The sequence below is a fragment of the Strix aluco genome, chromosome 6, assembly GCF_031877795.1.
Source record: "Strix aluco isolate bStrAlu1 chromosome 6, bStrAlu1.hap1, whole genome shotgun sequence".
Classification (NCBI taxonomy): domain Eukaryota; kingdom Metazoa; phylum Chordata; class Aves; order Strigiformes; family Strigidae; genus Strix; species Strix aluco.
The window spans coordinates 6476259-6491199 of NC_133936.1; the positions used below are offsets into that span (position 1 = coordinate 6476259).

A 14941-nucleotide genomic window follows, 5' to 3' on the forward strand; every position below is an offset into this window, starting at 1 on the left:
AGTATTGAGCCTGAAGCATCACTGTCCTAAATGATCTGTATCAACTTGAAAAAAATGTAGAACTAACTTCAGTGGAAGAGGTAGAGATATGTTCTGCTTTACATAGGAGGATTATAATTTTCCTTCAAGTGCCAAACTTTTCTGAATTTCTTTTGTATAATGCTTGAGTGTTACTCTACAAATCTTATTTTATTCTTTTCTATGTGGACATTTTCAGATATATTCAGCTGCAGTCATTACTCTTTTATCATAATATATTTTGGTCCTTGAGTGCTCTATTAGTTTCAGCTCAGGTAGAGCTTTTGCTTGGAATATGCTGAAGGCAGTTGATCTGTGCTCACAATTTTGTTGCATGTTTAGCTCTACATTTCTCATGTTTCATGAAGTCTTCCTTTCGGGGATTTTGTACCTCCCAAAGTGCATGATAAAATGAATGAAGAGCATGTTCTGGCTTGTATTTTCAATTCCCAGCTCTACAAGATAATGTTTGGTACATCAGCTCACTTTTGTATCTATTAATGTAAAAAAAAATATATCCTTTATATACTGTATAAAAGCTTTGAAATCTTTTTTCATATTAGATGAAAATTACATGTTTTTCTGGAATCTTATCCAGGAGAAGTTCCACATACGTTGTTTAGACAAAATTTCATTATTGGAGCAGAATAAGAGACAAGTTAATAACAGCAGAACAGAAGTAAAATCAACATGACTAGGCATATAGTTTTCTTTCTCCTTTTGTTTTCCTTTGTATAAATTAATTGCAGCTCCCGAATGTCTTCAGATGCAGTGACTCTATCAGAAACTGGACAAACCAAAGCTATAGAGATTATAAACTATACAATCTCTGACTATATATTCATTGTGAAAATGTATTATATTTCTGGTTTTTTTTCTCAGTGAATCCATCTGTGTATCTAAGAATAACATACAGAAGGCAGTTTCGTAGTTTTCTTTGGGTTTTTTATTTTGTTTTGTTTCGTCATTTAGGAGATAAAAATAGAATTACTATTTTTCCTTCTTTCATATTATTCCTTGGTTTTTATCCTTTAATTATATCTTGATTATAAATGTTGTATAAAATCTGTACTTACTTTTTATTTAAATTTGGGTCATACTTTCAAAGATGATTCATATCATTTAGATCTGTATGTCCTTCAGTTACTGCTGCATCTTTTGTCAGATAATGTAACACAACAGCACATGGTGTTCCAGATGTATATGTAACAGATCTATAATTGAACCATATAACAGCTCAATAGTATTTGCAGAATTGTTTATTTTTCTGTCTCTTATGTTACTAAATATAAGTAATCAAAAGTTTTAACTGGGTTGTGTGCAATGATCTTGGAGTTCTAACTTAAATTACAAAAAGATGTAACTAGTTCAAATGATCTCTGCTTAGTTTCTGCTGTTTGATGTTTTTCTTAAATCCTGCTTCATTTGTCAGTTCTAAAATATATCCAGTCTTATCTGTTCTCATTCCTGACTAATTTGGATAATTATGTACCTGGAAAGTACCTCAGTTTGCTGTCTCCCACATTAAAGTATTGTGAGGGACTTGTTGCCATCTTAAAATACAAGTAGAGAAAATTACACATTTTTCTTGTACTTGTCAGTTTCTCAACTATTTTCTTTGTAGGACTTTGATCACAGCTTGAAAGTTCTAATATATTATGTCATTCTCCTTTATCTTCTGTTTTGTTGTCATTTTTGAAGACTGACAGTATGTTAGAGGATTTTTTGGATATTATTCCATCACATGATATATTAATCTACATTATAATAATTGTAAATTATAAACTCCTGTCTTGAAGTAAGGTTCATTGGTCAATTAAAAATGCCTATTAAAAAGACACATGCAACTTTTATTTCTGTCACAAGCAGGAACTTGTGCTAATACTTCATTGTGTTTGCCTGCAAGTTTGTTGGAAATTCAGACACTTATTCTTAAGTTCCTGGAGCTTAACAATGTATATAAATAGTTATATACATGCCATTTTATTCCAGTGATTTGCTTTGCTTAAGTACTTTACCATCTCTATCTACGAAGTTATTTGTCTATGTCGCTACTATTTTTGTCACATTTATTAGGGAAAAGAAAAAAATATCTCATTTAGCTCAGCAATAGTAAAGAATTTAAAAAATAATTTCCTTTGTCTTCTATGCTTTCTTCAGTTCTAGTCATGTTCTATGCTTTTCTTCAGTCATAACAAAATAAGCATCACAAACACGAAATGGGGGATGATGCAACTTAGTTGCAGAAACCATTTCTAAAATCCCACCTTTTTATCACACCTCTGACTTTCAGTTTGCATCAGTGACAAAGTGATCATTCATTCAGTTTTCTCAGTCACTGCATGTTGAAACTTTCTACTTCTACATTGCCTCTTGGTTTGGCTTTCTGTCATTTTAACTCTTCTCCCCCATTACAGTAAACAAAAAAGCTCCTGAAAGCAGTAAGTGGAGTCCAGCATGCTCTTCTGAATGCTTTTTGGGAGCTCTGGTGTGTTACCTATACAAAGCTGTACTACTATTGGTAGTCCTACTCCAATACCTGTTTCGGGAGAATCAACTTACTTTGTCAGAAATACGGATCTGAGTTCTCACATGCTGTGAGCTGTGAATCAGACTTGTGTGTGTTTCCTGGGTTCTGAAGGCACTTCCCCCTCATTACATAGATGGAGGTTGTCATATCAGGAAAAAAAAAAACAAACCACACCAGGCTGCTTCATTCAAATCTGCACTTAAACTGTACTGGCCTCACAGCAGTGCTTCAGCAGAGTTGCTCATCACCATGTAGATGCATTCTTACTGATACAAGAATGCCAGAATCCAGCCAGGAAATTGTGTTATTGATCTAGTGAAGTAATATTTCCAGGGCAGTTTTTCTTCATTCATATGCTGTCCAGCTTGATGAGATCTCTGGTTTCTGTAACATTAGGGTATTACAAGTAGTAAACATTCCACCGCTCTGGTGATCTGAGATTCTTTAGGGTGTTTCAGCAAGGTCCTGCCATCAACCAGCCCTCAAAAATAGTTTAAACAGATTACCCTTTTCCTCACTATCTCTGCTTCATTGCTTTCTAGTTTCAGTTAGGTTAACAAAGGTAGAAATTGTATAGTAGAACATAAAATGCTAATGGTAATGTAATGAATTTTCTTCCAGATAGCAGCTTCTTTCTTCATTCTACTCACCACAGTAATCTAGCACATTGATTGGGTAGAAAATAATTTAGCAGTATTGAATTGACTCTTTTAAGTGGATTGTAAGAGTTTATTGATTTTGTGTTAAGCTGATATTTTAATACTAGAATTTGGTTGCTGGAGTACTCTTTCAAGTTTGGAAGAATTTTTTTTTTGTTATTTTTGTTCCTTTTTATTACTTAGAAGATCTGCAGGGTTGTTGGTTTTTTTTTTTAACATTCCTTGTTCTGCTGTGTCAGATCTTCTTGTTTAAAAAACAAAAGTGGCAATTATTTTTTTCACAATCCCTTCCCATTTTCCTTCCAGTTTTGCTTCTGCCCATAGTTGGATTTACTATTGTGGCCACAGCTGTTTTTAGCTGCTTAGTGCTTTAAATCTAACATTTTGTTCATGAACACAGGGACTGAGCCAACAGCAAATAAAGCTGATTATATATTTTATATATTTTTTCTCATAAATCATGAGCTATTTTGATTTTTTTCCTTTTCTCCTTCAGTATTGAGTATTCTGTAACATTTTAACTATCAAGAACCTAGAAATATAGTTAATTTCCTGTAAACAGAAGTCAGATTATTTTCTAACATCCAAGTTGGAATGTTTTTGTTGCAGTTAGGGTTTTGTGGGCCTATAGGTGTGATTGTTAAAAGCAATATGGTTATAGAGGTGTCTCCAGTAATTATAACCTTCATGTAATTGCAACCTTCCAGTAATTATACATTTCAGTTTCTAGAATATATGTTTATATTTTGTTGTAATTCTGTATTTAAGCAATTAAGTTTTAAAGTTGCTGTGCAACTTGTGTTATCTTCAGTAACATTTTATTGGATCTGTTCTTCAAACTAATGCAGAAATGGAAGCTAAAAGTTTGGCTATGCATTCATGAAAAACTTGACTTTGCCATCTAAAATTACTTTTCAGATGTCATTATATTTATTTGTAGTACAAGTATGACTGGGGACAGCAGAGTAATTTTGGTCAGTTCTTGGAAGGTATTCATGATGACATCAACGTTACCTTGAGAAGTGGCCGAATAACTCACTAAGGCCACTTAGAGGTAAATCATACAAAATATTAACAAGTAGAAATGTAGACTGTCTAACTCTATTAAAATCAGAATGTGCTAAAAAGTCTTAGAAAAGATTCTCACGAAGATCTGAGAACATGAGCAGTTACAAAAAGATGCAAGTCCTGAATGTGATTCTGAGTTGAAGAATCACATTGCTGTATTCTCGATATACTAATAAATAATCAAAGGTGAAAACTAACCTGAAGGAAACTAATGTCAACTAGAAGGCAGGTATTTTAATATGCTTCGATGGTTGTCTAGAAAAAAAATAAAATTGAGCCTACTCTCCATAGAGAAATTATTTCATCAGTTTCTACTGCTTCCTTGTGATTCTGTTAAACAGCACTAGAAGCAATAACAGTAGAGAAACAAGAAATGCTAGTAACAATTGATATTGTTAGCACAACATACACAATTTACAACCTATGTTTTGCCATATTTTGCCTCTCCTGTTCCCTCTTTTATGATAGTTTATCATTATGTTCTGGGCTTTTTCATAGAATCATAGAATCATTCATGTTGGAAAAGACCCTTGGGATCATCAAGTCCAACCATCAGCCCTACTCTACAAAGTTCTCCCCTACACCATATCCCTCAACATCTCATCTAAACGATCCTTAAAGACATACAGGGATGGTGACTCCACCGTGTCCCTGGGCATTTTTAATCAATTCATTCTTTCTGTGTTTGAAAAGCAACTAGAATGGTGTGGATAATGTTGGAAATTAACAGTACTAGAAGTGAAGTTGTGGTGGATTTTTTTAAATTTCTCTGTCCAGCAATATAAACATATTAGCTGTAGCGGGAATGTGCTATTCTTGATTCTTTTCTCTTGCAAATCTGATAAAAATGTGTCTTTGTTTCTCAACTTTCTAAATGTCCATGTTTCCCTTTAACATTTGTCTGAAGAACCAATACAAAGAGTGAAATACCCCCCCTGCTTAAAATAGTTGTTTTTCTAGGGAGTCTACTCCATTGACATTGATGAGTTTCTTTCTTTGAGTAGTTCTGTAAACTAATGCTAAGATTAAGCCTAATGAAAGCGATTCCCTAACCAATGGCAATAAATCCCCTAATCCGTATGATCTAGGCAGGTGGTTGACACAGATCCAACACTGTTAGTTTGGGACTGTTTGCTGAAATATCTTGATTTCCAGTGTTAGTAGCCTGGTAGAAATTAGCTGACAGAAGGAATTAATGAAAAGATAAAAATAATCTCTGAGGCTATGGAGATTAAGATAATTTATAATATCTCAGGATCCCACGAAATTCTAGGAGATTGAAATAAATGTAACATTAGATCAAGTTTGTCATTGTCGTTTATGATGTTGAAAATAAGTATTGTGTAATTAATACACATGTAGTTGCAAAGAACCTGGTTAATATAGTTGCAATTTACAGAGATGAATACTTTCCATTTGAATGGCACTGAAAAGTACAGGCCTGTTATAAACAGTTGCTTAATATATCATTCTGCTGAACTGCAAATCTAACTAGCAGCTGGAACACTGCAAATTTAGCATTGCGATTTGGTTTTCAGTGTCTTAAATGTTCATTTCTAGCATTGAGAAACAAAAATTAATTGTTGAAGAGGAAGCACTTCTGATTTTGTTACATTGCACTTGGACAATTCTACGGAAACAGGATCTTACTGTTCTTGGTAAATGCAGTATTCTAGTGTGTCCATTGTATCCTTTGCTATGTGACTGCAATTCAAGTTACCATGAAGGTATTTTTGAAAGATAGAATAAATGAAAAGAAAACACATGTATTAAAGATATGACAATGATGAAAATACGGTCTTTATTCAGACCAATCAACAAAAAGGATGATTATTTATAGCAGTGATTGGCAGTTTTTTCACAAAACCCAGCATAAGCCTAGACTAGAAATTCTCTAATTTCTTTTGTGGCAACAGGAATGAGAAACTGGTAAACTCACAAGTGTTCTCTTCAGTACCATATTTCTTTCTTCCTCTGTCTTTAAGTTCTTCTTCCACCTCACCCCCCGCAATTTTTTTTTTTCTGGTTAACGTAAGATTTTTGTCCTAATAACATTGGAAGGGCAGAATTTTGGATACTCCAGATCAAGACTGATTAATTTGTTTATCCAGCAAGAGATAGCATTTTTGCTTTTTATTAAAGCAACTACATCAGTAACAAGCAAAACAAGGACTCTAATCTAAGTGTATCTTTTTTAGGTGGCTAAATCAAATACATAAAAGTTATTATTTAGATTATTTTATTTTTTCCTATGTCTGTGCAGCTGGCTTCCCTGTATCACACTCTCATATATTTTTTTTCATAGATCCCTTGTCTATACTCTTTTAAAAACAGTATTCATAACTGATTAATAAATATGGCATAATATTTTATGTCTTCCATTTGAAAGACTAAAACACATTAGCTAATTTTGATTAATGTGGTGTTCTGTATAAGTCAGTTCTGTCAGACTGAGTTTTATGATATTCATCTAAAATGTTATTTTAATATTACTGATATTGCTTTATACTTGTGTAATGATTTTATTATGCAATTGACTTTAAATTGTCATTATTTTCAACTAGATTATTTTATACTAGATTTCTCATTCTGTTATAGACCTCTAAGTAGAGGTAGGTATCTTTAAAAGAGTAAAGAGCCCTTAAAAAACTTTTAAAAGCTTTATTAGATGGCACTGCCCATTTATTAAGCATTTCGAAAGAAGTATTATTAGTAAGCCATTAATTAGAGCTAAAATACTTAAAAGCGACTCATATTTTAAGCTGATGCACTCATCTTTTTTAAAAAACTGTCCTTCTATAAAAGTTAAACATTGTCATGATAAGAATTGTTATGAATCTAATTCTTACTGACAATCTAATAAGAGTTTTCTATAAATCATTCAAATTATAGTGTTCTGGCATAAATTCTTGTCTACCTGACATGTCTACCTGACTGGCTTCTTCCCTGTTTCAGTCATGTTTTTGTAGAGAAACTGCTACACACACCTCAAATTTAGAGCAGCTGTATGTTAAAACAAAAGCTGTCTGGAGAACTTAAAAAATCAGAACTTAAAAAGGAAAGGATCATAGTTAAAAATAAATTGCCCTGCTACTTGTGACATTCCTCCCCCAGCCCCCAGTCTCTTTATCTCTTTACAGGAAGCAGAGAAGAGTTTTCATCTGTTATTCAGAGCTCAAAGTACATGCTGTAACTGAATGTCAGTATCATTCTGTATTAAAACACATGATGTACTATTGGATGTCTTTGACTTTCACTGGTTCAGGTGGAAGGGGTGGTAGGGATGTCTTGTTCAGGTTTCCTTAATGTTTTAAAATTGTACATATTGCAATTTCTGGTATGAATTTAGACTTGCAATAAAGTTTGTCAAGACGGGGTCTTTATATGATTAATTTTGTTTTATACTGTTAAACTGTTTAAAAACTTGTTGCTGTAAAAAAAAAAAGAAATCTGTTCAGGTCAGATCTTTGTAATGCAGAACAGTAATGCATTGCTTTTTTCAATGTGTGCACATTCATTCACTACCACATTTCTCTCTTCTGTGACCAAAAACATTGCTGATGACCATAATTATTCTTGCTTACTGCATGGGGCACAGGGTGCTTTTTGGCAGTTTTTGTCCTTTCTAGAAAAGGTCTTAAGTATTTATACAGTACTGTAGTGCTTGTGGGAGTGCCTGAATGTGGCCTTTCTGAATTAAATTTTGATTATGTTGTGGCCTATTATTATGCTTGACTAAATTTGATGGTTGATGTTGTACCTTCTAGTTCTCTTTACCTGTATACTGTCTGCAGAGGTTCAGAAGTTATTCCATGTATGGTGTTCTGTGTAATATAGATGCTCAGTTTCTTACGGAACTTTGTCCTTTTTCCCTCTGACTCAGTGTATACAATGGCTTTTCAATTCCAGTACAGTTTATGCACCCTTAACTGAACAACAGGCAGCATATACTGCAGTTGTATGATTGCAAATTAACTGGGTATTATGTTTGTGTTGATAATGTGCTTCCAGATGGGGTATGTAAAGAGGTTTTCTCCTGTATTTTTGTAAGTGGGGGCACTGCTTTGGGACCTTTGTTCCTACACAGCCACCAATTTATATAAAACTTACTGTAGGTTGAGTATCTTGGAATTTTTACAATTTAAAAAGATGATTTTTCTTATGATTGAATGGTGATCACTGGTTCTGCACTGGCTTTCTTCTCAGTGTTATATATTCAGGTACATGCATTCCCTGAAAGACTGTGGCAGTTGTCTTATGTCTAGATCCAAAGCTGATCAGACTACTTTCAATAACTCAGAGGAATAAATCTGCAAATTGCTTGTATTGGCTTCCATCACTATTTTGTAAGAGACAAGCAATCAGCAAGAAAAGAAGAAGCAGGAAGTAATGGGCAGACCCTTTTGTGCTTCCTACCCCTCCTGGGCCAGACAGATGAGGACAGCCAAGGAGGGTCACGGTGTGAGAACCAGAATTTTCATTACATGATCCTGCTGGTGAATCTACAGGTATCTCTGTCCAGAGCTGCAGTCACTGCTGACAAAAGGAATGTTCAAGCTGTACAGAATGCAAGATTTAGAAACATAAAAGACTTACAACAGGTTTGATACACAGCAAATCTGGTTGACACTGAATCCTCAGGACTTAAACATGCTTTGGCAGGCAACCAAAGGATGAAAAGGCTTAAAGAAATAGTCTTTTGTTTTCAGTTACTTCTGATCATCCAGAAGTGCTATCAAGATTTAACAAAAAAAAAAAAAAGGTCAGTCATTTTCAACATTATTCTATAAACTAGAATGTTAAAAAGGCTGTGAAGTTGGCCAAAGCTGTTAGAAATAGGAACTCTTTCTTTTGGATACTTGAATAAACCAGCATCCTTGGATAGTCCTGTCACATAATACAGAGATTTCAGTGAATTAAATGCTGTAAGCTCTAGTGAACAAATGTTCCTGGATGTTAGCTTCTGTGACCCTTTATTTGGATCTCAGATCTCCCAAGGTTGAATAACAGTGATCAGTTCTGTAATTAATTTACATTGGTTTGTTACAATTTGAGAAAAATTATGACAGTGCTACAGAACACAGAAAGCTGTACAGAGTAGTGCCTTCTTTAGCACTGGTTGTGACGACAAAATCCTTCAAACTGGAACAGTTTTACACCATCATGGAGAACAGAAGAGGTTTTTGCCATTAATACATTCCCATCTATCTTTTAATACTTTTAATTTTGAAAAAAAAAAAAAAGTTGGTTAGAGAAAAGTTGTCCTCTTGGGACATTTATCACTGCAAAAAGTCTTTGCTGGAAAAAAGGATTTGCTGGTCAAACCTTCTTTCAAATATGCAGAAATATATAATGTGCATAGTGATGTACAATTTGTTATAATTATTTGAGTGATTTAAGTAATTTTCACACGCTGTCTGTATAAGTGAATTTAAACATGGCAAGAATGCTCCTGTGCACTGGACTACAATTATTTGTGTTAACAAATTACTGAAATACCCCGGACAGTGATCTGGCATATATGAAATACCCTGGTCATGTGAACAAACTGCCACTGAGGCATTACTTGGTATTGAATACTGCAGAGTTGGGGCAACTTCTTAATCTGCAAGGCATAGCTGTAGAAGGAAAAATTGGGTTATTTTATTTCACAAAATTTAATTTGGATGGATATATTAAGCAAATTCTTTATATGAAGACAAAGACCTCTCCCATTTATTTATTTATTTATTATTAGATTGACTATTACCACTTCCTTCTCATTCCATCATTTAAAAAAAAGGTACACAGCATCTGCTTGCAAGTAGGATGAACAGTGTACCAGTTGGCTCTGCGTGCACAGTGCAGCCTATGTGCATGTGTGCAGTCAGCATGAATAGCTCAAATTCATCAGATGTGCTGTGGATATGGAGATAATTATCCTCTATATTTCAAGTTGATGTCGATGAACTCCCATGGTTATTATAAAGGTCCTTTAGGAAAGAGGATAAAGGACATAAGGCAAATGGAAAACCGTGGTAACCTAAGTAAAGATACAGGTTGAGCATTGATGATTATAAAAGTTACTTCTGTTGAGTTGTTAAAAGAAAGGTATTCTTTTTCTGGTTTTATACCAATTTCCCTATGATAAGTAGCAACTAAATACATAGATACAGGGGGTTTTTGCCAGCCTGGGTCAGATGAACTGTTCCTACTTTATACATATGCATGTTACTAATTTTCCCAGAGAAACATGGAAGATTATAGTGCAATAAATATGTTCAGAATAGTATTTATTTCCATTATCTAATGGAGGAATAATAACACCCTTACAATAATTCTGTTCAGTCAAAAATAAATTTTCAGCTAGAGAACTGATTAAAAATGTGTTATGTTCTTCAGAACAGAACCTGTACATGCTAAATTTTTAATTCTGGTACATAGAAAGAAAGAACAAATACAAAAATATTTTACAGGAGCTGTGATTTAGACTGGGATTAAATTAATTTTGTTTCTGCAGTTTTCTTTCAAACCCTACTATATAGTGAACTGCAATTCATATTTTCTTTCTAGGTTTTAAAATGATAATTGGTATGGTAACTGAGGAGATTTTGTTTTTAAATTGGAAAACATGAAACATTTATTGTCTTGGGTTCAACTTTCTAATATGATCATATGGTGAATGCTCTTAAGTTCTGAAACATGATTTTCACTTTGATCCATAATGACTCAGAATTTTTAGACTTTCAGCCTTGCTACAGTGCCTCTTGTTCTCTTTTCTGTTTGAGCTATTAAGCAGGTAGCATGTTGAGTAGGTATTTTTACAGGCACATTTAGATAAACTGTGATTTTTTTTTTTTTTTTTTTTTAACTTAAGGAAGAGATGCCTGGATTTCTGAAATTTGAACTCTTGTAGCAACTTTTTATCACACTTTTAAGTGCTATTATGTCATTTTTCCAGGTACTGTAAGTATAGAGGAATTAAGTGTTTTGTCTAAAACAATAAAGTGATGTGAGTCACAGTCTGCACTTTTAAAACTTCTTATGCAGTGACAACATTCCTTCTCATGTTTCTCTTCTGTACTTATGTATTTTAGGTAATTGTCAAATCTGGACCAGGTACCTTTCTCAGCCTGGCTGTATATGATGATTATATCTTCTGGTCAGATGGAGTGAGGAGAGCTATTCTGCGTTCCAATAAATATACAGGAGGAGATACAAAAGTTCTTCGTTCTGATATCCCGCATCAGCCAATGGGCATTATTGCTGTTGCCAATGATACTAACAGTTGTAAGTTACAAATCAAGATATGCTACTTTCTTGATTCCTGTATCGTTCATTTTAAGAATTTTACTTAATTTTAACCAAATTAAAACATTTCATGGTGTTTCATAAATTCTTTTTGTTGTAGGAACTGTTAACAAAAGATGGGATATAACCTCTTCCTCAAGTAGATAAATGTTATTGAATGACCATTTTCTGCTATGTGCATTGTGCTCATTTGATAGCAGTTAAATCCTTTCCTGCCAAACATCGGCAGTTTTGAATGTTGTGGGGTTTAATAATTATTATTTTCAAGGTAACTCCATTTGTTTATCTTTAGTATGCTAGCATCTGAGGCATGCTGACATTTTCACCTGACTGATAAAACTTGAATCAGTTGCCCATGAATCTGAGATACGGTGATCTTTGCTCTCTCAAAGACATTGGCCATTGAAACAAATTTAATAAAACAGAGTTCATCTTTTATCATTTGTTTTTCAGGTGAGTTATCTCCTTGCGCACAAATGAATGGAGGTTGTCATGATTTATGCCTTCTGACTCCTGATGGACGAGTGAACTGCTCATGTAGAGGGGATAGAATACTGATAGATGATAACAGATGTGTGAGTAAGTAGTACTAGCTGACACAATGCTTTTCTATGGTGTGATGCAGTTGGCTATCATAAGCAAAGATAGTTGGCCCAAGCCATTAATTTTATTGCTTCTATATACTGTAAAAATTGATCTGGCAGTTCAGCACATACCAGGCCTTTAACTATTTTATGTCTTATCAGGCTTTGGGGGGTTTAAAAAGCATTCATACTTATACTTTCCTTAAATTCCTGTTTGGGTAGTTGTGTTCTACTCACTTCATATTTGCAATTTGTTTCTGTTGAGTACAAATATTTTAATTCCATGTCCTTAGACCTATAAAATAATTGTGACTTATTAACCAGCTGTTGTATTTAATCATGTAGAACTGGTGTTTTAGTAATTGGGAAATGTATCACTTCAATTTTCAGACTACTTGGATACTGGTTTTGTTGGAAAATATTCTGTATTACACTGTTGTATGTTCTTGCATCTTCCCATGCTTCCTCTGAACCAATATGTCTTAGTACATGATAAAGAAAATATGAAATAACTGTTTTTTCATAGTTCAGAAGTGTTTCAGAATGTATGGTCATCCATTACAGCTTCTTTAGATCACAATGTCCCTGTGCAGAGTTGAGGCTTATGAACATGAAGTATGTGCTGTTAATTTAGAAGGATGTGATATATGTACACACTCTGCACTCCTCCAGCTTTTCTAATAATTTGGAGAAAATCTCTGTCACTTTGCTTGATGCCATGCCTTAGCAGGAATGAATTAACTGGAAAGATTTGGGCTGTTTCCCCAGGGATGACCCACATTCATAACATGGAACGTGACTCTGTGCTTCGCTCCTCAACAAGTGTAGCTGGGTGGATTTAGAATGGAGGGAAAGCTGTGGGGGAAGCGTGTGGTTCCTTATGTCTTTGTTAATGTCACTGTATTAATAGCTCTCAGCCACAGTTAGAGACCACTTCCAAATTCCGGTGGTTTATTGGACCTTTACCTCTGTGGGTCAGAAATCCCAACTCCTAGATAAATTATCCACTTCTGTATTTATCTGCCCTGTACGCCTGTTCTGCTGCTTCAGTTTCATAGCTTTGACCCACCTGCTTTCTCTAAATCAAATTTTGTGATCGTAACAATAGAGAGACACTATGACATTCAAGAAAAATTGTACTGAAGTTTTGTGTATGATTTAGCAAGATTTACCATCCTGCTACAAGCTTAGATAGTTTACCTGCTTCAGATGCTTCTGTGGCAGTCTGTTGCTCCTGAACAGCCTAACAAGGGGCTTCTCTTCTACCAATAGAGTCACTTCTAAAATACTGGTCTGTATATGTAGAGCTGTATTGGTGTGAGATATGAGGAGATGTAGTCCTTCACTGAAATACCTGTATTAGTTATTCTGCAAACCTAGTCCTTTGCTAACCGTTTATTTCGATCATGCCACTGATATTTTTCATGCTAGAATGATATTAGGTTTTCCTGGTACATCTGAGTCAATAGTATTTTCATAACAGGAAAGAATACTGTTGTTTAATGATCAGTTGAATAAAAGCGAAAAGTGTGCTTCTGCTAAGGACAGTCTTATTTTCCCTCCTATCATATGCCTTTCATCAGCAATAGCAGTTGTGTAACTGAATGATGACTTAACTGACTTGCTTAACTGGGAATTAGGCTTTTCTGATTTTAGACCTAGTTTTGGTTGGATCAGTGAGCAGAGCTCATTCAACTCATTCAACTGCAGGATCACTAGAGCCAGATAAAGAGAACTACTGAGAACAGAAGACTGTGATGAGGTAAAGGGTAGAATTAAACCTTTAAGTATTGATGTGAATTTAAATTGGCTCAAGATATCCTTAGGGCTAGACCCCAGTCCTTTAGAATCAGATTCTTAGGCTTGGCATCTCAGCTACACAGTTTTGTGAGGAGGCTGTAATTAGTTTTATACCATACCAAGCTAATTGCTTGGTTATTGTATCTAAGATTTTAATCCTAAAATTGCTCTTGCCATATTTATTTTGGATCCATAGCTTTGCCTTTTGCTTAATTTCCTAAAATATTGCTATTAAATGAAAACAGATGCATACATTAATTATGCATCTAATCAGTATAATCATACAGTAGCTACCAGCATGTCCCAAACAAATATGTGAATTGCTCCAGTTTTATTCTGCACTTCACACACTTCATAGTTCACCCTCCACCTTTACTTTTGACTCACACATGCATGTTGTTAGTTGTGAAGCAAGTATTTACATAGTGCATTATAAGATCACTGAGATTTCACAAAAAGACCTGGTTCTGTAATTAAATATATGGAAGTATGAGGGTTAAAACTCTGATCCTTCACAACAGGGGATATACAGCTGATCTAGAGTCAAGATGTGGTAGTAAAGTAGTGTACAATTAACCTGTATTACTTTACAGCTCGTACTCAAAAACTGCTTTGGCTAGCTGTATAATTGAGATACAATGAATTTTACAGTTGATTTGCAGTGACAAAGATTTCAATTTAAACTATATTCAGTGTAGCAGACTTTTAGTAACAGAATCCAGTGATCAACTGCAATTGTATGGCAGGAATCTGAGTGCTGATGCTTCAAAGATATTAATTAAGACATTACTACTTTACAAAAAGATATTTTCCACTAGAGCCAAATGTTTCTGCTTCCTGCAGATGGAATATTACCACCAGGCTTATATAATCACCTTATTTCACATTCACTGTCAAGTTTTACTGATTTTTGATCATTTGTGAGACCTCTTGGAGCTCAAAAATTTCCTTAAATTACATTGCCTACCAGTCTGTACTTGGTCTTGTGGGTC

At 34.4% G+C, this 14941-nt stretch overlaps 1 protein-coding gene across 1 annotated transcript in view; it reads left to right on the forward strand.

The window, feature by feature from the left end:
- Positions 1–14941, forward strand: part of LRP1B (LDL receptor related protein 1B) — a 750913-nt gene that overhangs the window by 589401 nt on the left and 146571 nt on the right. The window contains exons 43-44 of the mRNA XM_074828545.1: positions 11352–11544; positions 12019–12144. Coding sequence (XP_074684646.1) covers positions 11352–11544; positions 12019–12144 — 319 coding nt within the window. The remainder of the gene's footprint in view (positions 1–11351; positions 11545–12018; positions 12145–14941) is intronic.